Source organism: Scyliorhinus torazame, chromosome 4, assembly GCF_047496885.1.
Source record: "Scyliorhinus torazame isolate Kashiwa2021f chromosome 4, sScyTor2.1, whole genome shotgun sequence".
In the NCBI taxonomy this organism is placed as follows: domain Eukaryota; kingdom Metazoa; phylum Chordata; class Chondrichthyes; order Carcharhiniformes; family Scyliorhinidae; genus Scyliorhinus; species Scyliorhinus torazame.
The window spans coordinates 262,575,592-262,602,458 of record NC_092710.1 but is presented as its reverse complement, the minus strand read 5'-3'; the positions used below and the strand labels follow the sequence as shown (position 1 = coordinate 262,602,458).

Here is a 26,867-nt window from a genome sequence, read left to right as displayed (position 1 = left end):
CAGGTCGGCACAACATCGAGGGCCGAAGGGCCTGTACTGCGCTGTTATGTTCTATGTTCAACTGCTTTTTTTGTGGTAATGGGCTGCCAATCATAGCTTAAAATCTCCGCCATGCATAAATTTGCCTCTGGGTGCCATTCGCAGTGCCAGCGCAAAACACAAGTTTCAGCTCCAGCAGGAGAACATAGTTCCCAGAGAATCAAGAGATAACCAATCGTCCCCATCCAATAGGATTCGGGCAGGTTATAACACCTTTCAAAAACAGAAACATTACAAAATCTCAGTTCTGGCTAAGGACAAGTCTTGTGAAAATTGCCCTTGCCTAAACCTTAATGCTTTATCTTCATTTAAGTAAGAACATGTTTGATAATTGAATTCCTGTGAGTATAAGGCTAAGGGTTGCGTGTTTTTTTAGCATCCTGGAGAACATAGGAACTATTGTCACTGACGTTGCATTCTTGGATCGTGGCGCGACTTGAGGAAAAAAAAGAGTCCCGCTGTGGCCGTGTTTAGCGAGGTGTTTCCCGGTGCTTCGAGCACCAGGAATAACCCCACTATCGAACGACTGAGGAGCTCCACTCATCAGTGCAGGAAGAGATTTCACCTCCTGCCAACTTAGATTAGAGGGTCCTCGAGCCCCCTCACCCAACCTCATAAGGGCAGGGTACTCCCAGGTCCAATCCCCGTTGCGGGCAAAGGCTACCTTGGCACTAAGGCATTGCCAGCTTGGTACCCTGCCAGTGCCCCAGCCAGCCTGGCAGTGCCACCTGGGCACCCTGAAAGTACAAGTCTGGCACACAGGTGGCACTGCCAGGGTGCCCAGGTGGCATCAGCAGTTCCAGGGTGTCACTCTGCCCAGAGGCCAACCACCTGGGACACTCCCCCAAAGTGCAGTTTGGCCTGGTCCCCATTTATGAAGAAACGGTGCCCAGCTGTGGTCTTCTCGGAAAGGTGATTCGATCCCGGGCGTTGGATAGATCCGGCGAGTGCATATTCAAGTGTGCATAACTACACACTTAAGTATGCAAATTCAAGTCAGGCCCATTGTCGGCGATCGAGACGTCTTGCAAAATCCCGTTAGATCTCATGAGGCATGGATGGCTTGGAATTTCCAGAGCTGGAGGAGAGCACGAGGAGCCGCTGGGGCTGAAGGAGGTGATGGATAGCATCATGGAAGGCCCCGGGACCAGATGGTTTTCCGGTGAATTTCTAGCAGTTCACGACAGAGTTGGCCCCCCATTTGTTGGGGATGTTCAGCGAGGCGGTAGAGAGGGAGGAGTTGCCAGTAACGTTGTTGCAGGCGTCGATTACGTTGATCCTGAAGGAGAAGAACCCACTGGAGTCTGCCTACAGGTCCATCTCTTTGTTGAACGCGGATGTGAAAGTATTGGCAAAGGTGTTGGCGTGTGTGTCAGAGGTGGTCTCTGAGGACCAAACAGGCTTTGTGAAGGGTAGGGAACTCTCTTGCAACATTAGGAGGCTGTTAAATGTGTGTGTGTGTGTGGGGGGGGGGGGGGGGGGGGGGGGGGGGGGAGCTGAAGTCTATTTATTGTATCCGTGGATGGGAGAAGGCCTTTGACCGGGTAAAGTGGAAGTATCTCTCTGAAACTCTGAATAGGTTTGGGTTTAGACTGAAGTTTGAGGTGTGTGTTCGTCTTTTGTGGAAAGTGTGCGTACTTTTCCCCTGGTGGAAAGTGTGCGTACGAAGGAGATGAGTTCAGGGCACTTTGCGCTACACAGGGGTTTGAGTCGGGGTGCCCGCTGCCACGGTTGTAATTTGCATTGGCGATTGAGCCCTTCGAGGGTCGGCCAAGTGGCGAGAGATTATGAAGGGGCTAGGTAACACCTGGTGTCGTTGTACATACACGGCCTGCTGTGTTTGTGGCGGACCCCTGAAGAGTATGGGCAGAATCATGGGCCTGCCTTCGCTGGATATAAGTTGAACATAGGGAAGTGCAAGGTGTCTCCGGTGAATGTGGTGTGGCCCGGGGGGGGCGCAATTTGTGGGCGCTACCATTTAAGGCGGTAACAGAGCGGTTTAGGTATTTGCGGATTCAGATGATGCATGAGAGGGACACGAGGCACTGGTGGAACATGTCAGCGTTAGTGGAGGTGGTCAATTGTGATCTCAAGAGGTGGGATACCTTGCACTTAAGGTTGGCAGGTAGGATGAAGGTTGTAAAGATGAATGTGCTGCCAAGGTTCCTGTTTCTCTTTCAGACCCTCCCGATCTTTCCCTCTAAGGCCTTTTTCCGGAGGATGGAGGCACCGATCTCGGAGTTTATATGGGCAGGAAGGGTACCAAGGGTGAAGAGGGCTCTGTTGCAGAGCTGAGACAGAAAGGGAGGGGGTAGTGATCTTTGTGAGGGGTTTCCAGGATGGAAGGCATAGTGATCACAAAGACACACAAAGTTCTTTTGAAGAACTAAACTGATTTTATTAACACTACTGAATTTGAGTTCGACACTTATTCTGAATAGCAAACATCCATGCAAGAATTAAACTACACTCACTAACACTATCTCTATCTACAAACTATAACTATTATATCTTAACTAGCTCTGCAATACACTATGAATCTTGTCTTCTTCAGCTCCAAATCTAATCTCCTCCCGAGCCCAAGAACCAGTGCAATTTATGGTACTGTCCCTTAGCTCCCTCTAGTGGCTCGGTTTAACATAACATGAACTCTTCACATGCTGTACATTTATACAATGTCACATCCCCCTTTCTTTGAGAAAATATGTTCCATTTTTCTTTTTCTTTTCCACACAAATCTGAATGGCTATACATTTTCTTGTTTAAAGTATTATACAGCATGTCAACAATGATAGAACTAATGTTTAATTTACAGATTTAATCTATTTGGAGGTCTCCTATGTCTTGTAGACCTTCTTAATGTTAGAACATTGTTATTTGAATTGCCTGGTACATTTGACAATATAGCTTTTGGAAAGTCATTTGTAGGAAATATGAGTTGTTGACTCGCTGTCACTGATTCTGTGAATGTAACAAGTTGTTTAAGTTTCAAGAGGTCTCTTCTGTTTCTATGAAAAATCTTTCCAGATTCTGATCGCGTATGATCTTGGTGTGAGTTCATTGAGTACTTTTGCAATGTCCATCCATCCAACTTCAGGATTACGAATGCATACACTATCACCTCTGAGTGTAGATAGTGGTTTGGCGTTTTTGTCGTAATACTTCTGTTGTTTATTCTCCAGTTGCTGCATTTTTTGATGCATGACTTGTTCATCTTTGTTTGGAACAATTAAAGTTGGTAACATCGTACGTATTTTTCGTCCCATCGATAAAGAGTTGTGCTGGAGAAAGCCCCAGTGACAATGGTGTAGCCCTGTGTGCTAACAGTGCTAAATCAAAGTCCTTATTGTCCTCCATTGTTTTCTTGAAATGCTGCTTCACAATTCCAACCCTTTTTCAGCTTTCCCATTTGCCTGCGGGTATAGTGGGCTAGAAGTTACATGTGTTAAGTTAAAGTCATTGGCAAATTGTAACCACTCCAGGCTGCTAAAACACGGTCCGTTGCCTGTGACAACAGTAACTGGTATTACATGTCTGACAAATACGATTTTCATTGCCCTGACAACTGAATGCGTTCTTAAGTCAGATAATTTGATAACCTCTGGAAAATTTGAGTAATAGTTAATAATTATCAAATAATCACAGCCTTGAAACTAAAAAATATCCATGACGACTTTTGTCCATGGTTGAGTTACTAGTTCGCTTTCCACCAAGGTTTGCTTACATTGTGCCAGTTGGTGCATTTGACATATCTGACACTGTTGAATGCAGTTGTCTATATCCTTGTTGATTCCCGGCCTATACACCGTTTGCCATGCTCTTCTACATTTCTCAATGCCTTGAAGTCCTTTGTGGATTTGTGCGAGAATGTCTTGTCTAAGACATGATGGAATTACAATGTCCCCTTTAAATAGAAAGTCGTCTATAATTGTTAGGTCTTCTCTGATGTTGCAAAAGTTTTCCTTGAGGCCAGTCAGTACGTCAATATTGTATCACTTGCTGAAGTGTCGTATCTTGTACAGTTTCTGCCTTGATTATTTGTAGTTTAGCATCTGTGACAGGTAGCATTGCTGTGATGATGTTGGTTTGTGCTTCATTACTGAGTATAGCATCAACAACTTTGTCATCCTCATGCATTGTGGCTCTGGATAACATATCCGCAAGTACTAATTATTTCAAACCAGGGAAAGATTTGGCAATGTGAATTCTCTGAATCAGGTTTAGCTGGATACATGCATCTACTCCAATAAGTGTGGATTTTGTGTCATCCACAATTTCAAAATCAAGTGGAATTTTAGTGTCATCACTCTGAACTATGAGGTAGCATGAACCTTTTGTTGCTATTTCATTTCCATTGTAGTCTGTTAACCTATAATGTGCCTTTTTATATTTTGGTAGGTTTCTACTTTGCCCAAATCTGATTCTGTTATCAGAATGGCGTGTGTGCCAGTGTTCAATTTAAATTGTGCCTCTGATCCACTAATTATCAATGTTTCTATCCAATCTTTATTACTATCAGATAATTGGCTAATTGGTTTATCTGCAGTATCATTTCCATTTGTTCTAGTGATTACTTCTATTATGAAGTTGTCCAGTGAAGTAGGTAGTGAGATTAAGCTTTGATTTTAAAAAATTTCTTTCATCTTCCATGTTTTGTATACTGTTAACTTTTCTATGCTGTTGAAATGTCTTTTAAAAATGATTCCGCTGTGTTGTGTTAAATCGGCATTGTGTAGCAAAATGATTGAGTTTGTTACATGTTGTACTTATCTTTCCAAATGCAGGACAGTGTTACTTTAAGTGGGAGTGTCCACAACGTGTACACGTCATAACGTTGGTGAGGTCATGCATAGACTTCTTGTGCGCATGCGCAAATCGGTCAACTTCCGGTTTGCGTCCTTTATCAAAGTGCGCATGTGCGAACTGATCCTGCACTGGCACAGAATGTCGAATGTCCGTTTCATGTTTTTTTCTTACCCACGCCTGCGCGAAACGGCTACCTGCTGCAGCGCGATTTGTTTTAAACTGTGCCACAGAGGCAATAGCACCGACCACGTTGCTGAAGTTCACGCCTTTTTCACGGGATCTGAATTCAACATGTTTATTGATGACTTGATCACTTGTTTTACAGAGGTTGATGGCTTCTTCTAAAGTTAAGTTTGGTTTTCTTAACAAATATTCCCGCATTGCTCTTCAAATATGCCAAACACAATTTGGTCACGCATGATTGATTCTGTGATTGAGGAAAAATTGCAGGATTGCACTCGGAGTCTCAAGTCAGTTAGAAAAGAGTCAGCTGCACCCTATTTTTAAACATGTATCACTCATACACCTCACTGACCTGTTGTTTGCAATGAGAGTCACATTTTTCCATTACTTTCTCATACTTATTTTTACCTATATTTTCTGAGAAATCAAATGAGTTAAACAGTTCAAATGCCTGTGGGCCTGTCAGATAGAGTAGGAGAGCTTTTTTTTCTGTTCCGTCAGTTTCCGGAGTACACACTGTTGGAGCAACTGCTGCTCCCTGATGACTTAGAACATAGAACATAGAAAAATACAGCACAGAACAGGCCCTTCGGCCCACAATGTTGTGCCGAACCTTTGTCCTAGATTAATCATAGATTATCATAGAATTTACAGTGCAGAAGGAGGCCATTCGGCCCATTGAGTCTGCACCTGCTCTTGGAAAGAGCACCCTACCCAAGGTCAACACCTCCACCCAACACTAAGGGCAATTTTGGACACTAAGGGCAATTTATCATGGCCAATCCACCTAACCTGCACATCTTTGGACTGTGGGAGGAAACCGGAGCACCCGGAGGAAACCCACGCACACACGGGGAGGATGTGCAGACTCCGCACAGACAGTGACCCAAGCCGGAATCGAACCTGGGATCCTGGAGCTGTGAAGCAATTGTGCTATTCACAATGCTACCGTGCTGCCCTTAAGAACAAATTAATCTACACTATATCATTCTACCGTAATCCATGTACCTATCCAATAGCTTCTTGAAGGTCCCTAATGTTTCCGACTCAACTACTTCCACAGGCAGTGCATTCCATGCCCCCACTACTCTCTGGGTAAAGAACCTACCACTGACATCCCTCCTATATCTTCCACCATTCACCTTATGCTCCAGCTGCAAGTACCTACAAGTAGAAACTTTGTTTTAAGCTGATTGAAAATTCACCTTCTTCTAAACCAAACAGCAACTTTTAAGTTAATTAACTAAATAAATGAAAGACTAGACTTTAGATAAAAATGAACCCTTATACTCCCTCAGTCACCAAACTCTCACTATAGCACTCAAATGCACCAAATTCAGCACTCCGTGCAGACTTGGATCATTTTTATACAGTGAATCTAGCCTCTGAAAACTGGCCTAATCCAATTAACTAATTAACATCCTCCAGCTGCAAGTACCTACAAGTAGAACCTTTGTTTAAAGCTGATTGAAAATTCACCTTCTTCTAAACCAAACAGCAACTTTTAAGTTAATTAACTAAATAAAAGAAAAACTAGACTTGAGATAAAAATGAAGCCTTATACTCCCTCAGTACTAAACTCTCACTATAGCACTCAAATGCACCAAATTCAGCACTCAGTGCAAACAAAGTCTGCACTGTAGGTGGGTCACTTTTATTCTGTGTATCTAGCCTCTGAAAACTGGCCCAATCCAATTAACTAATTAACAAGCTCCAGCTGCAAGTACCTACAAGTAGAACCTTTGTTTAAAGCTGATTGAAAATTCACCTTCTTCTAAACCAAACAGCAACTTTTAAGTTAATTAACTAAATAAAAGACTAAACTTGAGATAAAAATTAACCCTTATACTCCCTCAGTCACCAATCTCTCACTATAGCACTCAAATGCACCAAATTCAGCACTCAGTGCAAACAAAGTCTGCACTGTAGGTGGATCACTTTTATTCTGTGAATCTAGCCTCTGAAAACTGGCCCAATCCAATTAACTAATTAACAAGCTCCAGCTGCAAGTACCTACAAGTAGAACCTTTGTTTAAAGCTGATTGAAAATTCACCTTCTTCTAAACCAAACAGCAACTTTTAAGTTAATTAACTCAATAAAAGACTAGACTTTAGATAAAGATAAACCTTTATACTCCCTCAGTCACCAAGCTCTCACTATAGCACTCAAATGCACCAAATTCAGCACTCAGTGCAAACAATGTCTGCACTGTAGGTGGATCATTTTTATTCTGTGAATCTAGCCTCTGAAAACTGGCCCAATCCAATTAACTAATTAACAAGCTCCAGAGACCGATCGCAAGATTTACCGGCCACATCACGTTCTGTGTCGGGCGCTGTGCAGCTGTTAAATTTCACCTCTTATCTACTTGTAGCAGTAATTTGATGGTCTGTGGACTGTTGTATGAACCTTACAAGTTGTTTTCAGACTTGACTCTTTTCCTAACCTCAATGCATATAGTGCACTGTCTTCAGATGCAGTAACACCCAGGCGGCACCGGACCTTATCTGTCCAGCGTTTATTTTTATTGCACTAATTTATTATTCTCCTAATTTGGTTTATCTTTGTATTGTGTGCACTGGATACGATAGGGCAGTGGTAATGGAACTGTCCCAGAAACCTAGAGTTATAAATTCAGTTTTCACTATCGCAACTTATGAAAGTGATTTACTAAATATGCGACGTATTACCACCAGCAAATTACTACTGTTATTAAACACAGTTGGTTCATTCATGATGAAAGCAACACCTGACACCCTTATTGAGGTAGCAACTTTAAACAGATTTGAGGAAAAACTATTTCTCCCAAAGGGTTGTGAATCTGTGGAATTTGCTACCCAGTATGCGGTGGATGCAGGGACAGTGAGTAAATTTAAAGAGGAGTTGGATAGATTTTTAATTGGTAATGGGTTGAAGGGTTATGGAGAACGGGCAGGACGGTGGAGTTAAGGCCAGGATGTGATCAGCCATAAACACATTGAAGGTGTTTAAGCTCGGGAGGCTAAATTGCCGACTCCTACTCCAAGCCCTTGTGTTATGGGGAGGAGATGCTCTGGCTGATTTCGCAATCCAGCTCCTGGTCTGTAACATTGTATGTAGCAGATGAGGAACATATCAGCCATGACAGAATGGCGGAGCAGACACGATGGGCCGAATAGCCTAATTCTGCTCCTATATCTTATGAACTTATGATCTGGCCTACAAGTGATTTCAGTGCCACAATCTATAGTTTACATTTTAATGCTTCCTGGACTACTCTAGCAGGCCAAGCAAGTTGCCAGGATAACTAGATAGGGGCAGATAGGTCATTAATCTGGCGTGCCCTCATCCTCAGAGCAGTTGAAATTTTAAAAGTTAGAAATGGAAAATTAAGATAAACTTTCCTCAATAGAGGCTGATCGCAAGATGCTCTGAACTGATCCAGGGCGACGGCATTTTCCACAAATACTTGACCACTACAATCTGCCGTAGTATACATGAATAGGTACCCACATATCGATAAATTTCCTACCTGGTTAACAAAGCTGGATAGCACTGTGGTTGGAATACATTCATCAAGATTTGCATCATCAAAGATAATGGCTGGGTTCTTCCCTCCTAGCTCCAGGGAGAGCTTCTTACAGAATGGAGCACTCCTCTCTCGGATGCGCTGAGCAGTCAGCGTGCTCCCAGTGAAGGATATCAGTGGCACATCAGGATGTGAGACAATTGCCTCCCCTGCCCTTGGACCGGTCCCAAACACTATATTCACAACACCAGGTGGAACGCCTAGGAGAAAGGCAAGGAATCATTTCTGAACTGCAGTCAAGTATAGAATGAAATGTCTTACTTTGGAACAGTGCAATGGTATGATGCCTGATATTTATACAAGGAAACAAAATCCGAGTCATGTGAAAGCAATGTTATCAAGATAGGCTTCACGGAAGAAGTATCAATTCCCAACATCATCACGTTTGCCATGATTCAATGAGCCTTTGACAAACATAGAAGGCTGAAAATCAGTGATTCTGAACACAGCAAGAGGTAAAACGAGCCATGTGCCAGGAAGGAGCAATCACCTAAACGTTAGCATGAAACACACAAATTGTCCTTCATAGAAAATTTTCAAAAAGAGTTCAAACAAAGACATTCCTTATCTATCAGTTAGTATTCCTCTACCTGCTTCCTCCAAGAGCTTGCACATCATCCAAGCAGTGACTGACGTCATTTCACTGGGTTTGGCAACCACAGTGTTGCCTGTGGCAATAGCTGGAGCTATCTTCCAGGTCAAGAGGTACAGTGGTAAATTCCAGGGGCTGATGAGGCCAGCTAAAGAGACAGAGTGAGGAATTAGCATTAGTTACTTCACACTATGTGAAAATGTGAAACAGTTTAATGATTGCGATCCATCTCCTCCTAAAATCCAGACATTACTGCTTTCTGCTCTTTTAGTTTCTCAGTGAAGAGCTGGGAAGACAGTTTTCTTCTTAGTCTTTTATTCCTTCTTATCTCATTTGTCTTCTACCCTTTGTCAATATTTAACAGAGGAAAATAAAATGGGACAGCAGGAGTACGTGCAAAGGATGCAGATGAGACATTAATGAAAATAAATGTTCGAAAGGAAACATGCTTATGTAAGTTAACTGAATGATTTGAGGAAATTATTGAGCGAGCAACGCATGGAATTTCAGCAAATATTTGTAATGTGCCATGTCGAAGACTCTTGCAGTGTTGGGCATGGGGATGGCAACTGACACCCCCCCCATTGTGTAATGAGGAGTGTTATAGGCTGTAACGGGGGTGTAATGGGCTGTGTGACTGACTGTGCAATGAGCTGTATAATAGATTGTGTGATGGGGGTGTAATGAGGGCGTAATGGAGGTGTAATGGGTTGTGTGAAGGGCTGTGTAATTGGGAGTGCAATGGGCTGTCTAGAACAGTCAGAGGGACAAGCACCCTCCAGGTAGCAGGCCTCCTAAGCATCGAGCATGAAACACATAAATTGCAACAAGAGTTCCAACAAAGATGTTCCTTATCCAATAGTTAGCACCCCTCAACCTCCTTCATCCAAGAGCTTCCACATCATCCAAGCAGTGACTGACATCAGTTCATTATGTTTGGCAACCACAGTGTTGCCTGTGGCAATGGCTGGAGCTACTCTCAGGTAATATCTACACTGAACAGGCCGGGCCACTCACCTTCTGAAGTACCCACTCTATTCCCAGCTTGAGATTGGGCAAAGATCACAGGATGGCAAGCGGAAACATGGCAAAGATATCCTGAAAACCTACTTGAACAAGATTGACATTGGCATCAACAGCCTTTTCATTTTCCTTTGCCACTACTTTTACCTTACACTATCTTCACCCCTAACTCTTATAGCCTCTCTCTCTCTCTCTCTGTCTTTCTTTATCTCTCTCACTCCCACTCTTTACTCTAAGACTCCATTGCAAGCGTTAATCTCATTTCAAAGGACTGTCATTAGTTATGGGCTCTGTAATAGACTGTGTGATAAATTGTGTAATTAGGGTGTATAGAAGTTTGTGCAATGGGTTGTGTAATGTGATGTGTATTTTGCTTGTGTAATGGGAAGTGTAACGGGCTTTGTATTGGGCTGTGACATGAAGTGTGTAATAGGTCATGTAATGGAGTGTGTAATGGTGTGTGATGAAGTCTGATAAATAGTGCGATGAGCAGTGTGATAGGCTATGTAATGGGCTGTGTAACAGGTTGTGCAATCTGTTGTGTAATAGGCTCTGTGTTGGGTTGTGTAATGGGTTGTATCATAGGATGTATAATAGGTTGCATGATTGGCAGTGTGAAGGATTGTGAAACTAGGAACATCCGGTGGCGGCCATGGAGTGAGCGGTTGCACACTTGGTAGCTCCTGCTAAAGGTGGAATTTTTTATGCTTCTTTCCCCATTTGAGGGGTGGAATTTTGGATGGAAAGAGGTGTAGGAGTACCTGGAGAAGATGTAATTCCTCTGGTGTGACTGGTGGATGGATCCTCGAACTAGGAGTGGGTCTAGAAGAAGGGAGCTGTTGGAGCAGGAGAGTCTTCATGGTGCACCACAGGTTAAGATGGAGGAGGGCAAAAGGCCTGTCCTGCCCACCCAGTGGTCAACGGAGCAGCTGGTGGACTTTCTAAATGAGTACAGCCAGCAGAGAAGGGAGGCCCTGGAGAACCTGGCCAAGGTGGTAGAGCGGCTCAAACCAGGGATTGACCGAGTGAAGCAGAGATTGGAGTCCCGAGGCCAGGTGATTCAGAAAGTGGAGGAGGCGGTGGGAGCATGAGGAGCAGCTCACCTCATTGGTGCCCGAGGTGGGGGTGATGCGGGAGACCCAAAAGAGGCTGAAGGAGAAGGTGAAGGATCTGGAGAACTGCTCCAGAAGGCAGAATTTGCGGATGCCCGAAGGCATCGAAGGAGCGGAGGCCAGCACGTATGTGGCCAAAATGCTGGAGAAGCTGATGGGGAAGGGGGCCTGTTACTGGTCTGTGGAGGTCGACCGAGCGCACAGGGCGTTGATGTGGAGACCACAGGCGGGCGAGCCGCCGAGGGCCTGGTGGTGCAGTTACACCGCTTTCTGGACAAAGAGAAGATTCTTCGATGGGCGAGGCAGTCGAGGAGATGCACCTGGGAGGGGAATAAGCTGCGGATGTACCAAGACCAGGGTGTAGAACTTGCGAAGAGGAGGGCCGTGTTTAACCGGATCAAGGCTGCCCTCTTCAAGAAGGGGGTGAAGTTCAGAGTTCTGTACCCGCCCCGCCTCTGGGTGACTTTCCAGAATCGTGAACACTATTTTGGTACTCCACAGAAGGCGATGAGGTTTTTTGAGGGACAGTGGTCTGGCAGGAGAAGGAGGAGGTATTTTCTTTTGGTTATTCTTGGAAAACGTTTTCTCCTTTGAAATGGTTTGTTGGGTTTGGTGGCAGGGTGCTTGGGGACCATCGAGGGTGAGTGCATCGTTTTTCTGTTTCTTTGTTTCTCGGGGGAGTGTGGATTTGGGAGTGGGGGGGGGGGAAATCAGGGGGCTAGGAGATTTGGAGGCCTGGGAAGGGGGCTAGCGTGCTAGCTGGGTGGGCTAGTTAACGGGAGCACAGTGGGGGAGTGGTCGGGTGGCTGGTACAGGGGAGGGGGGTGGGGCTGTTTTTTGTTTGGGTGAGGAGAGGGTGCTGACAAAGGTCTGGTTGATGTGGCGCAGTTGGAAAGGGAGTGATGGTGGCAGACATCCGAGGGTGCGTCTGGAGGGTCACGTGACACGGCCTGGGGGCCGGCCTAAAATGGGATATGGCTGCTCGGCAGAGGAGGGAGGTGGGGAGCCCCCCCCCCCCCCCCCCCCCCCCCAAGCAGACTGGTCAGGTGGAATGTGAGAGAGCTCAATGGGCCGGTCAAAAGGTCACGTGTGTTCGCGCACCTGAGGAGCCTGAAGATGGATGTGGCTTTTCTACAAGAGACGCACTTGGAGATAGGGGATCAGATAAGGTTGAGGAAAGGACAGGTGGGGCAGATGTTCCATTTGGACATGAAGATGTGAGGGGTGGCGGTGCTGGTGAATAAGCGGGTGGCGTTCGAGGTGGGAACAATGTGGCAGATTCGGGGAGGGTGGGGGAGGTTCGTGATGGTTAGTGGGAAGCTGGGGAGGATGCCGCTGGTCCTGGTAAACGTTTATGCCCCAAATTCAGATTATGTGGAGTTTGAGGCTGGTGCTGGGGAAGATTCCTGATCTGGACTCACACCAGTTGATCATGGGGGTGGGGGGGATTTTAACACGGTCATTGAGCCAGATTTGGATGGGTCGAGTCCGAGCTCGGTGAAGGTGTAAGCGGTGGCAAAGAAGCTGAAGGAATTTATGGGTGGGAGGTGAGGGGGGTGGGGGGGGGGGACCCGTGGAGGTTTGGGAGGCTGAGGGCGAAGGGATTTTCGTATTTCTCCCACGTGCGCAGGATGCACTCCCGGATTGACTTTTTTGTGGTGGACAAGGCGTTGCTGGCGGGGATGGTTGACTCGGAGTATTCGGTGATTGTGGTCTCAGACCACGTGCCGCACTGTGTGGATTTGCGAGTGGACGGGGGGGGGACTGGATGTTGGCGGATGAGGAGGTGTGCCAGCGGGTGAGGGCCACCATTCGGGAGTACGTGCAGCTGAACGACACGGGGGAGGTCATGGCCGCCATTCTGTAGGTGGCACTCAAGGCGGTGGTTTGGGGGGAGTTTATCTCGATTCGGGCACATAGGGAGAAGGCGGAATTGGGCAGAGATGGCAAGGTTGGTGGAAGAGATTCTGAGGGTGGACAGAAGGCATTCGAGGGCCACAGAGGCAGAGCTGATGAGGGAGAGGCAGAGGCTCCAGGTGGAGTTTGGGATGGTGGCCACAGGGAAGACGGTGGGGCAGTTACGGAGGGCCAGGGGGCAATATGTGAGTATGGGGAGAAGGTGAGGAGGATGCTGGCCCACCAGCTGAGGAAGCAGGAGGTGACCAGGGAGATTGGTAGAGTCATTGGTAGATGGTAGCGATTGTGAGTTTGAGGGATGATGTTGAGGGGAGGTTTAGCGAGTTGCTACCGTGCATCTTGTATATATTATAGTGAATGGACATTAACTATGGACGGAAAAGGTGGTGCTGGACCCGGTGGGGGTGAATGGAGTGATGGGGTGTTTGAGGACTTTTACAGGAGGTTGTATGAGTCGGAATTGGGTGGGGTGCGGGGTGGGGGATGCTGCCAGGACTGTTTCTGGATGGGTTTGAGCTTCCCCAGAGTGGACAAAGTGTTAGTGCAAGATTTGGGAGAATCTATTGGGTTCAGGGAGCTGATGGGGAGCATGGGGGCATTGCAGGCAGGGACGGCTCCGGGCCGGGATGGGTATTGAAGTGGGAAATGGTTCAAAAGGGCACTTGGCACAGAAGATGGCTGCCTGACACACAAGCTGGAGACACAGAGAATAAAGCAGACATAACTGATGCCTGGAGTCCAGCGGGGTGCCAGTAGGACAGATAGGAACAGATCCAGGACAAAGGAAGATTAAGAAATACATAAATGCTGGACACCGCTTGAATAAAGCTGACTTCAGCCAAGGTGTACACAATGATATGCTAATACGAATGTCTTGGGCCATTTCCTAAAACAAAGGGACAATCGATACTGCTTTCCTGCTGCTGCCTGTAACCTGTAAAACCTCTTTAACTATAACCATGTGTAAATGGCAAAATGCTTACAAATAGCGATGTACAATCGATAAAATGTTTAAAGATAACAAGGTGATAATTGTTTTGTACCTGGGCTCATTGTGAACCCGAAGTGGCTGTTTAAAGATAACAAGGTGATAATTGTTTTGTATCTGGGCTCATTGTGAACCCAAAGTATAAAATGAATGACTGCCATTCAAACCGGGAGAAAGGCTGGCTACTGTACCGCGGGTACGTACGCTTTCTCCCGAAGCTTCGTGTAACAATAAAACTGCATTTATCTGATCACAGCAAGTCTGACTCTTGAAGTGGTTGATTTTTCCCACAACAGGTATGAAAGGTTTGGGGGGGGATGTGGGGCCTTTGCTGGTGAGGACAAACAATGAGGCTAGGGAGAGGGGGGAACTCCCCCTCCACTATCGCAGGCATTCATCTCCCTGATATTGAAACAAGGTAAAGGTCCGGAGCGTTGTGGATCGTATCGTCTAATATTGTTGTTGAATGTGGACGCTAAGTTGTTGCCGACGGTCTTGGCTTCGCGTATTGAGGACTGTGTCCCGGGGGTGATAGGTGAGGACGGGGTTTGTGAAAGGGAGACAGTTGTCGGCAAATGTGAGGAGGTTGCTTAACGTGATTATGATGCCCCAGAGTGGCAGGAAGTGCAAGTGGCGATGGACGCGGAGAAGGCTTTCGACCTGGTGGAGTGAGAATATCTGTGGGATGTGCTGGGGCAGTTCGGGTTCGGGCAAAGGTTTGTAGATTGGGTCCAATTGCTGTACAAAGCACCGGTCACAATTGTGCGGACGAACGGGTGAGCTCGGGATATTTTGGATTGCACCATGGGACAAGGCAGGGGTGCCCTCTCCCAGTTGCTTTATGCCTTGGCTATAGTGCCGTTGGCAATGGCGCTTAGAGTGTCAAGGGACTTCAGAAGAATTGTGCAGAGGGTGGTCGAGCATAGGGTTTCGTTGTTCGAGGACAACCTGTTGTTATATATTTTGGACCCATTGGGGGCATTGGCAGTATTATGGGAATTTTGGAGGTCTTTCGTTGGTTCTCCGGGTACAAGTTGAACTTGGGAAATAGCGAGGTGTTCCCGATTGAGACCAGAGACCAGGAAAGGAAGTTGGCGATCTGCCGTTCAAGCTGGTGGGGGGAGCTTTGGATACTTGGGCATCCAGATTGTAATGTTCTTGTCGGATGGTCTGATTTATATTACAAGAACACATGTAGCTAAAGCTATAAATGATTTATTAACATTAACTGTGGGTCAAATATATACAAAACAGATGAATAACAGTAAGATCATGCACAAGCAACCTCTCTCTTCAGCTTCCTCCAGCCTGTCAGAGGGTCACCTGACTCTAACATTCACTTATATACTAATGAGGGGATGTTTAGCACAGGGCTAAATCGCTGGCTTTGATAGCAGACCAAGGCAGGCCAGCAGCACGGTTCAATTCCCGTAACAGCTTCCCCGAACAGGCGCTGGAATGTGGCGACTAGGGGCTTTTCACAGTAACTTAATTTGAAGCCTACTTGTGACAATAAGCGATTTTCACGTTCACGTTCAATGAGACTCCTAGTGGTTAGTCGGTGAATTACAACACAACCACGATATCACCAGACAGATTATGTGGGGTTGGGTGCAGCTATATCAGTTAAATTTGACTCGCTGGTGGAGCAGATGAAGGGGAATTTTAAAGGTGGGATGAGCTGCCATTGTCGTTGGCGGGATGGTTGCAGACAGTGAAGATGAAAGTGCAGCCAAGGTACATGTTCATAGTTCATTCCAGTCTTTGTCCCAAAGCCATTCTTTAAGAAGGTTAATGTGTTGATCTTGAGGTTTGTATGGGCAGCGGAAAACCCAGCGGTTCAAGAGGGCGTTTTTGGAGTGGGTGCGAGGAGTGTTTGGCACTGTCGAATATAATGAATTAATACTGGACAGCAAATATCGTTAAGGTCAAGAAATGGGAAATGGGGAAGGAGTTGGTATGGGGGCAGATGGAGGCGGTTTCTTTTAGGGAATGAGCTTAAGAGCATTGTTGACAGCACCTCTGCTGTTCTCGTCGGCGAGGTACTCTGTCAGCCCAGTGGTGGTGTCGGCCATTTGAGACTGGAGGGGACCTCGGTGTGGGCACTGATCTGTGATAATCATAGGTTTGCACCCTTGGGGCTGCAAGATAAGGTGTTGGCGAGGGAGGAGTTAGGGGAGGGGAAGGTGACTGAGGTCTGCAAGGAGCTGATGGATTGGGAGGGGTCCCCGATGGGGGAAATTAAACAGAAGTGGGAGGAGGAACCTGGGGTGTGGGGGGAGGGGGGCAGAGGCCGGGATGTGGGAGGAGGCTCTGCAGAGGGTGAATACGTCCTTGTCGTGCACAAGATTCAGTCTTATTCAGTTTAATGTAGTGCACAGGGTGCATATGACAGTGGCAAGGATGTGTAGGTTCTTTGAGGGAGTGGAGGACAGGTGTGGGCGGTGCACGGGGAGGCCTACGAACCATGTCCACATGTTTTGGGCATGTCCAAAACTGAAGGGGTTCTGGCAGGAGTTTGAGGACGTAATGTCTGAGGTGTTGAGGGTGAAAGTGGTCCCGAGTCCAGAGATAGCGCTATTTGGATCGTCGGAAGAGCCGGGAGTCCAGGGGGGTGAGAGAGGCCAATGTCTTGGGCTTTGCCTCCGTGATAGCCCAGAGACAAATTTTGCTTGGATGGAGGGATTTGGAGCCACCGAAAGCGGGGGTGTGGATGAGTGACTTGGCGGAATTCCTGAGATTGGAGAGGATCAAGTTCGTCCTGAGGCGGTCGGTCGATGGGTTCGCCCAGAGATGGAAGCCGTTCATAGACTTCTTTAAGGAGAATTGAGATGTCAGCAGAGAGGGGGGACGGTGAGGGGGCCTTAAGGAGGTTAAAATTGGGAAGGTAGGATGGGTGGAGGGGGTAAGGTGGGAGGAGGGGTAAGGTGGGGAGGAGGGGTAAGGTGGGGAGCGATTGTTAGTTATTGTATAATTTCACTTCTGCTTTCATTTGTTCTGTTTGTTGTTTGTTTATGCAAGTACCTGAATAATATATTTTTAAAAAGGATTATGTGACTGGCTTGTCATCCTCGACCCCCAATATTTTGATATGTGGTCCCAGCGTTCAATGCTCAGTTACAGCAGTAAAATAGCCATTGAAAGAATTATATAAAATTACACTGAGCATTTGTACAATTGTGTCCCAGGATGGTACTCCAGAGGTTTATTTTCTCCCCTTTCTCCAATTGATTCTTTGCGTGCTACATATCATTCTTGCCCAAGGAGAAAATCAGGAAGATGCCCCAATCCTAAATCTATTCAAATACCTGTTCAAAATTGCATACATGGAAGTATATAAAATGAAGAATTTTCCCTCATCTTTGTGAGAAATATCAACCTCCTTTCCCACTCAGCATTTCTTCACAGTGGCAAAGTTGAGATTGGGACTTCAGCACTGTAGGGACAGCACAGTCGTATAATAGTTAGCACAATGCTTCACAGCTCCAGAGGCCCAGGGTTCGATTCCGGCTTGGGTCACTGCCTGTGCGGAGTCTGCACATTCTCCCCGTGCATGCGTGGGTTTCCTCCGGTGCTCCGGTTTCCTCCCAGTCCAAAGATGTGCAGGTTAAGTGGATTGGCCATGATAAATTGCCCTTAGTGTCCAAAATTGCCCTTTGTGTTGGGTGGGGTTACTTTCCAAGAGCTGGGGCAGACTAATTGCTAATGTTGTCCCTTTGTTTAAGAAGGGTAGCAGGGATAATCCAGGGAATTATAGACCTGTGAGCTTGACGTCAGTGGTAGGCAAACTATTGGAGAAGATACTGAGGCATAGGATCTATTCACATTTGGAAGAAAATAGACTTATTAGTGATAGGCAGCATGGTTTTGTGCAGGGAAGGTCATGTCTTACAAACTTAATAGAATTCTTTGAGGAAGTGACAAAGTTAATTGATGGGGGAAGGGCTGTAGATGTCATATACATGGACTTCAGTAAGGCTTTTGATAAAGTTTCCCATGGCAGGTTGATGGAAAAAGTGTAGTCGCATGGGGTTCAGGGTGTACTAGCTAGATGGATAAAGAACTGGCTGGGCAACAGGATACATAGAGTAGTGGCGGAAGGGAGTGTCTCAAAATGGAGAAGGGTGACTAGTGATGTTCCACAGGGATCCGTGCTCGGACCACTGTTGTTTGTGATGTACATAAATGATCTGGACGAAGGTATAGGTGGTCTGATTAGCAAGTTTGCAGATGATACTAAGATTGCTGGAGTTGCAGATAGTGAGGGGGACTGTCAGAGAATACAGCAAAATATAGATAGATTGGAGAGTTGGGCAGAGAAATGGCAGATGGAGTTCAATCCAGGCAAATGCGAGGTGATGCATTTTGGAAGATCCAATTCAAGAGCACACTATACGGTCAATAGAAGAGTCCTGGGGAAAATTGATGTACAGAGAGATCTGGGTGTTCAAGTTCATTATACCCTGAAGGTGGCAACGCAGGTCGATAGAGTGGTCAAGAAGGCATACAGCATGCTTGCCTTCATCGGACGGGGTATTGAGTACAAGAGTTGGCAGGTCATGTTACAGTTGTATAGGACTTTGGTTAGGCCACATTTGGAATACTGCGTACAGTTCTGGTCGCCACATTACCAGAAGGATGTGGATGCTTTAGAGAGGGTGCAGAGGAGGTTCACTAGGATGTTGCCTATTAGTCACCCGTCTCCATTTTGAAACACTCCCTAGCTATGAAGTAAGGTTGAGTAGATTAGGATTGTTTTCGTTGGAAAGACAGAGGTTGAGAGGGGATCTGATTGAGGTCTACAAAATTATGAGAGGTATGGAGAGATAGCAACAAGCTTTTTCCAAGAGTGGGGGTGTCAATTACAAGGGGTCACGATTTCAAGGTGAGAGGGGGAAAGTTTAAGGGAGATGTGCGTGAAAAGTATTTTACGCAGAGGGTGGTGGGTGCCTGGAACGCTTTGCCAGCGGAGGTGGTAGAGGCAGGCACGATAGCATAATTTAAGATGCATCTAGACAGATATATGAATTGGCGGGGAACAGAGAGAAGTCGATCCTTGGAAAATAGGCGACAAGTTTAGATAAAGGATCTGGGTCGGCGCTGGCTGGGAGGGCCGAATGGCCTGTTCCTGTGCCGTAGTTTTCTTTGTTCTTTGACTCGATGGGCCAAATGGCCTCCTTCTGCACTGTAAATTCTATGATCACTATGGGGATAATGGTTGCATACATATTGATTGCCACGAAAAGGTGGCTCCGGTGATGGGACACATTGTGCCAACAGGGCCACCTTTTCACCTTTTCCTCAGCTTAATTTTCTTCTCATACTTCACGTCTAATGATATGCTCATCCTGTGCTAACCATCACTTGTCCCTCTTGTGGTGTTCTTTGTGGTGCTAATTCTAGGGTAGTTGGCGTGGTGTTCACACTGACCACAAATAGCTTTTATATTGAACAAAGCTATAGATTTATTAACATTACTTAATTGGATTCAACATTTACTCCTATATAATAAACAGTTGCAATAAACATACAATCTACACGCATCTACTACTAATCTCTACACTAATACAATAACAATGATCTGCTCTCACTCACACTATCTTTCCTACAGTCTGTCTTCTAGATTTCTCCTCAACCTCTCACCCACAAGGCTTAGCAGTCCTTAGCCTTATATAGTTCTACATCTAGCTCCCTCTGGTGGTTGATTCGAACATATCATTATCATAAGCCCTTACAGTTCTGTACATTTATGATAATGCCACAACTCTCACTTCAGACTTGACCCTGGACAGTGAACATTGGCAGGCTGTTCCTCAGATGTGGGTCTGCTTTTGATTCTATGGTTTAAATAAAACAAATTCCCTCTTTGGAGTCATACACCACAAAACGGAATATCATTTGTATTTAACTCCTGACGTAATGCAAAAGCAGAGGTAGGGCTGTTTTAAGTGAGAGGGGAGATTTCATTATGATCACTGCTGAGAATCCATCTCTATATATGGCAATGACTTTCAGGTTATTTTCAGTTATGCCTGACACCGAGCAGCAATTGCTTCATAAGCTCCTGCTCACTACTACATGTTTTGACCTCAGTCAGTACTAGCTTCGGATATGAATCTCAGTTGTGAAACGTTAGTCAAAATGAAAGCAGCAGCAAGCCCCAGCAGTTGCTAAAGATATCCCACCACTAAGACCTACCAAGGACACCAACATCACTTGGCCATTGTTCCCAAAGTTCAGGTCGGCCATGGAGCAATCATTCAGTATGTGCTAATTTCAATTGTTAAATTGGCTGGAGGCTACTTGTGGAGTATGTACCTACATTCCCTGGAAAGTAACTATAAACATGAGCAAAACTGAAGCAAAGCTATACCCGTCACCATAGGCAAACGCACACATAGGAGCAGTAAATCATTCAGCCCCTCACGCCTGCTCTACCATTCAATTAGGATCATGGCTGATTGTCCACCTCAAAGCCATTTTCCTGTGCTATCCTCAAATCCCTTGATGTCATGAGTATCGAGAAAAATATTGATCCTGCATCTACCCTATCTAGCCCCTTTTAAATTTTAGAAGTTTTAGTGAGGTCACCTCTCATTCTTCCCACTAGAGAATACAGACCCAGTCTCCTCAGCTTCTCCGCATAGGGTAATTCCATTCTTTGTGGAATGCAAAACTGTGCTTTAGGGAGTAACTCATTCCTCCTGCTGCTCTCGAAGGATAGTTACCCTTATAATATTTTCAATAATCTGTGCAGCGAGATGAAGAAAATTGCGAACCAAGCTCCTTGATGATTCTCAATTTACAAAGCCTTTAAGGCTCTATTGAAATATTCTTCCAAGTCTTGGAGTTTCAGCGGGAGCGGAGTGCGGAGGCTGCTGCTGGGTGAGTATTGAAGTTTAAAGTAACTTACCTTACAGGAGCATCTCTTGGGAGTTTCAGCGGGAGCGGAGTGCGGAGGCTGCTGCTGGGTGAGTATTTAAGTAAACACTTACCTGGTCCCGTTTCTGTTCTTCTTTGCTGCTGTTGTATTGTTTTTTAATTTTATATTTTTTAAGGCGGGAACAGGAAGTTCGACCCGTGGACTTCTGGGAAGTCCCTCACCAATAAATTCTGGTGGAGAGGAAACCCGAGACACTACACGTGTAGTATCTCCCACCCGCCCTCCTCCTCTAACCTAATAATAAAACCCATTGGTGTGAGGTAAGTACCATATTGTATGATTATTATTATTATTTTTTTAAATTTAGTTGTTAGCCAGATCTTGGTTGAAAGTTAGAGGGATGGCAGGAAAGGGAGTGCAATGTTCCTCCTGCAGGATGTTTGAGGTGAGGGATGCCGTTAGTGTCCCTGCTGATTTTACCTGCAGGAAGTGCTGCCATCTCCAGCTCCTCCAAGACCGAGTTAGGGAACTGGAGCTGGAGTTGGAAGAATTTCGGATCATTCGGGAGGCAGAGGGGGTCATAGATAGCAGCTTCAGGGAATTAGTTACACCAAAGATTGGAGACAGATGGGTAACTGTGGGAAGAAGCAGTCAGTGCAGGGATCCCCTGCGGTCGTTCCCCTGAGAAACAAGTATACTGCTTTGGATACTTGTGGGGGGGGGGGACTTACCAGGGGTAAGCCATGGGGTACGGACCTCTGGCACGGAGTCTGTCCCTGTTGCTCAGAAGGGAAGGGGGAGAGGAGCAGAGCATTAGTAATTGGGGACTCGATAGTCAGGGGCACAGATAGGAGATTTTGTGGGAGCGTGAGAGACTCACGTTTGGTATGTTGCCTCCCAGGTGCAAGGGTACGTGATGTCTCGGATCGTGTTTTCCGGGTCCTTAAGGGGGAGGGGGAGCAGCCCCAAGTCGTGGTCCACATTGGCACTAACGACATAGGTAGGAAAGGGGACAAGGATGTCAGGCAGGCTTTCAGGGAGCTAGGATGGAAGCTCAGAACTAGAACAGAGTTGTTATCTCTGGGTTGTTGCCCGTGCCACGTGATAATGAGATGAGGAATAGGGAGAGAGAGCAATTAAACACGTGGCTACAGGGATGGTGCAGGCGGGAGGGATTCAGATTTCTGGATAACTGGGGCTCTTTCTGGGGAAGGTGGGACCTCTACAGACAGGATGGTCTACATCTGAACCTGAGGGGCACAAATATCCTGGGGGGGAGATTTGTTAGTGCTCTCTGGGGGGGTTTAAACTAATGCGGCAGGGGCATGGGAACCTGGATTGTAGTTTTAGGGTACGGGAGAATGAGAGTATAGAGGTCAGGAGCACAGATTTGACGTCGCAGGAGGGGGCCAGTGTGCAGGTAGGTGGTTTGAAGTGTGTCTACTTCAATGCCAGGAGGATACGAAATAAGGTAGGGGAACTGGCAGCATGGGTTGGTACCTGGGACTTCGATGTTGTGGCCATTTCGGAGACATGGATAGAGCAGGGACAGGAATGGATGTTGCAGGTTCCGGGGTTTAGGTGTTTTAGTAAGCTCAGAGAAGGAGGCAAAAGAGGGGGAGGTGTGGCGCTGCTAGTCAAGAGCAGTATTACGGTGGCGGAGAGAATGCTAGATGGGGACTCATCTTCCGAGGTAGTATGGGCTGAGGGTAGAAACAGGAAAGGAGAGGTCACCCTGTTGGGAGTTTTCTATAGGCCTCCAAATAGTTCGAGGGATGTAGAGGAAAGGATGGCGAGGATGATCCTGGATAAGAGCGAAAGTAACAGGGTAGTTATTATGGGAGACTTTAACTTTCCAAATATTGACTGGAAAAGATATAGTTCGAGTACATTAGATGGGTCGTTTTTTGTACAGTGTGTGCAGGAGGGTTTCCTGACACAATAAGTTGACAGGCCAACAAGAGGCGAGGCCACGTTGGATTTGGTTTTGGGTAATGAACCTGGCCAGGTGTTGGATTTGGAGGTAGGAGAGCACTTTGGGGACAGTGACCACAATTCGGTGACGTTTACGCTAGTGATGGAAAGAGATAAGTATACACCGCAGGGCAAGAGTTATAGCTGGGGGAAGGGCAATTATGATGCCATTAGACGTGACTTGGGGGGGATAGGTTGGAGAAGTAGACTGCAAGTGTTGGGCACACTGGATAAGTGGAGCTTGTTCAAGGATCAACTACTGCGTGTTCTTGATAAGTACGTACCGGTCAGGCAGGAAGGAAGGCTTTGAGCGAGGGAACCGTGGTTTACCAAAGAAGTGGAATCTCTTGTTAAGAGGAAGAAGGAGGTCTATGTGAAGATGAGGTGTGAAGTTTCAGTTGGGGCGATGGATAGTTACAAGGTAGCGAGGAAGGATCTAAAGAGAGAGCTAAGACGAGCAAGGAGGGGACATGAGACGTATTTGGCAGGTAGGATCAAGGAAAACCCAAAAGCTTTCTATAGGTATGTCAGGAATAAGCGAATGACTAGGGTAAGAGTAGGACCAGTCAAGGACAGGGATGGGAAGTTGTGTGTGGAGTCTGAAGAGATAGGCGAGATGCTAAATGAATATTTTTCGTCAGTATTCACTCAGGAAAAAGATAATGTTGTGGAGGAGAATGCTGAGACCCAGGCTATTAGAATAGATGGCATTGAGGTACGTAGGGAAGAGGTGTTGGCAATTCTGGACAGGCTGAAAATAGATAAGTCCCCGGGGCCTGATGGGATTTATCCTAGGATTCTCTGGGAGGCCAGGGAAGAGATTGCTGGACCTTTGGCTTTGATTTTTATGTCATCATTGGCTACAGGAATAGTGCCAGAGGACTGGAGGATAGCAAATGTGGTCCCTTAGTTCAAAAAGGGGAGCAGAGACAACCCCGGCAACTATAGACCGGTGAGCCTCACGTCTGTAGTGGGTAAAGTCTTGGAGGGGATTATAAGAGACAAGATTTATAATCATCTAGATAGGAATAATATGATCAGGGATAGTCAGCATGGCTTTGTGAAGGGTAGGTCATGCCTCACAAACCTTATTGAGTTCTTTGAGAAGGTGACTGAACAGGTAGACGAGGGTAGAGCAGTTGATGTGGTGTATATGGATTTCAGTAAAGCGTTTGATAAGGTTCCCCACGGTAGGCTATTGCAGAAAATACGGAGGCTGGGGATTGAGGGTGATTTAGAGATGTGGATCAGAAATTGGCTAGCTGAAAGAAGACAAAGGGTGGTGGTTGATGGGAAATGTTCAGAATGGAGTTCAGTTACAAGTGGCGTACCACAAGGATCTGTTCTGGGGCCGTTGCTGTTTGTCATTTTTATCAATGACCTGGAGGAAGGCGCAGAAGGGTGGGTGAGTAAATTTGCAGACGACACTAAAGTCGGTGGTGTTGTCGACAGTGTGGAAGGATGTAGCAGGTTACAGAGGGACATAGATAAGCTGCAGAGCTGGGCTGAGAGGTGGCAAATGGAGTTTAATGTAGAGAAGTGTGAGGTGATTCACTTTGGAAGGAATAACAGGAATGCGGAATATTTGGCTAATGGTAAAGTTCTTGGAAGTGTGGATGAGCAGACGGATCTAGGTGTCCATGTACATAGATCCCTGAAAGTTGCCACCCAGGTTGATAGGGTTGTGAAGAAGGCCTATGGAATGTTGGCCTTCATTGGTAGAGGGATTGAGTTCTGGAGTCAGGAGGTCATGTTGCAGCTGTACAAAACTCTGGTACGGCCGCATTTGGAGTATTGCGTACAGTTCTGGTCACCGCATTATAGGAAGGACGTGGAGGCTTTGGAGTGGGTGCAGAGGAGATTTACCAGGATGTTGCCTGGCATGGAGGGAAAATCTTATGAGGAAAGGCTGATGGACTTGAGGTTGTTTTCGTTGGAGAGAAGAAGGTCAAGAGGAGACTTAATAGAGGCATACAAAATGATCAGGGGGTTAGATAGGGTGGACAGTGAGAACCTTCTCCCGCGGATGGAAATGGCTGGCACGAGGGGACATAGCTTTAAACTGAGGGGTAATAGATATAGGACAGAGGTCAGAGGTAGGTTCTTTACGCAAAGAGTGGTGAGGCCGTGGAATGCCCTACCTGCTACAGTAGTGAACTCGCCAACATTGAGGGCATTTAAAAGTTTATTGGATAAACATATGGATGATAATGGCATAGTGTAGGTTAGATGGCTTTTGTTTCGGTGCAACATCGTGGGCCGAAGGGCCTGTACTGCGCTGTATCGTTCTATGTTCTATGTTCTAAATGACAACATTAATGCAAAGTCTGCTTATCTTTATCACCTTCCTCTATAAAATACTCAAGTATATTTTCCCCCCAAAATTTTAAATGATAAATAATGGAATGGAACGTTATAAACCTTCAGTATCAACTTTTTGTTGCCTTACCTACTCCCACTGGAGTCCTTGTGGTGAAGTTTGTACAGCCCATATGATCCATCTCTGCACATTCTGTTGTGTGATGGAGGATAGTTGAGGCAAAGAAATGGAAATTATAAACTGCTCGAGGTATTTCCATGCTTCTGGCTGCAGTTATTGTTTTTCCTGAAATTAAAAAGGGGAAAAATCTGTATTTATGAAACAATTTAATTGGGCCAGTTTATAAAACCATACTCGTATAGTGTGGACACCAACAGAAAAACTTTCAGAGAATCCTTATGTTTGCTCCTTAAATCTGTTAACAAGACGCAGTTAAAAAGTCCAAAGCTTCTGTATTCTACTCATACAATAATTTGTTTCAGTGCAGAATGGTTTGTGTCACTAATGGAAATATGCTATTGGTGCACAGATCTCCACACACCTATGCAAGATTCAGGTCTAAGTTCTGAGGTGGATTTGGAAGAGGAAACAATACTTATGGGTGGCACGGTAGCACATGGGCGGCATGGTAGCACAATGGGCATCCCAGTAACAGTGGTTAGCACTGTTGCTTCCCAGCACCAGGGTCCCAGGTCCGATTCACGGCTTGGGTCCCTGTCTGTATGGAGTCTGCACATTCTCCCCGTGTCTGCGTGGGTTTCCTCCGGGTGGTCCGGCTTCCTCCCACAAGTCCCGAAAAACGTGCTTGTTAGGTGAATTGGACATTCTGAATTCTCCCTCTGTGTACCTGAACAGGCGCCGACTAGGGGCTTTTCTCAGTAACTTCATTGCAGTGTTAATGTAAGCCCACTTGTGACAATAATGAAGATTATTATTATTACTTCCAGGGAGGGAGAAGTCCAGCCTATAGCAGCTGTCATCAGCCGCATTCAGCCTCGCCATTACCCAAACCCTTCACTGGAGCACCTGGATAAACAATTGGTCACAGATATATTTGATTAGATTTAGATTTATTGGCATGTATACCGAGGTACAATGAATATTAGTCTGCACACAATCCAGGCAGATCGCTCCATACATGGAAACATAGAATATGTTTCTGTGATGTAGAACATATGTTTCTATGACATAGAACATAGATTTATTGATCTATTGAATTTAATTGATTTATTGAATTTGATTTATTGTCATGTGTACCGAGGTACAGTGAAAAGTATTGTTCGGCGTACAGTCCAGACAGATCGTTCCATACCTGAAAAACCATAAGACATACATAAATACACAATGTAAATACATAGACACGGCATTGGGTGAAGCATACGGAATGTGTTATTACTCAAGTAGAGACGATGCATGGAGAGATCATATCAGTCCATAAGAGGGTCAGTCAGGAGTCTGGTA

General features: G+C 46.0%; 1 protein-coding gene and 1 long non-coding RNA gene across 2 annotated transcripts in view; one reads left to right on the top strand and one right to left on the bottom strand.

Moving 5' to 3' along the window:
* Window positions 1-26,867, bottom strand: part of aldh8a1 (aldehyde dehydrogenase 8 family, member A1) — a 71,722-nt gene that overhangs the window by 12,018 nt on the left and 32,837 nt on the right. The window contains exons 3-5 of the mRNA XM_072499716.1: window positions 25,536-25,691; window positions 9,188-9,337; window positions 8,541-8,797 (exon numbers count right to left, since the gene is read on the bottom strand). Of these exons, the coding sequence (XP_072355817.1) occupies window positions 8,541-8,797; window positions 9,188-9,337; window positions 25,536-25,691 (563 nt within the window). The remainder of the gene's footprint in view (window positions 1-8,540; window positions 8,798-9,187; window positions 9,338-25,535; window positions 25,692-26,867) is intronic.
* LOC140410909 (uncharacterized) overlaps window positions 1-26,867 on the top strand; it is a 114,385-nt gene that overhangs the window by 73,124 nt on the left and 14,394 nt on the right. The gene's annotated exons all lie outside the window — the stretch shown is intronic.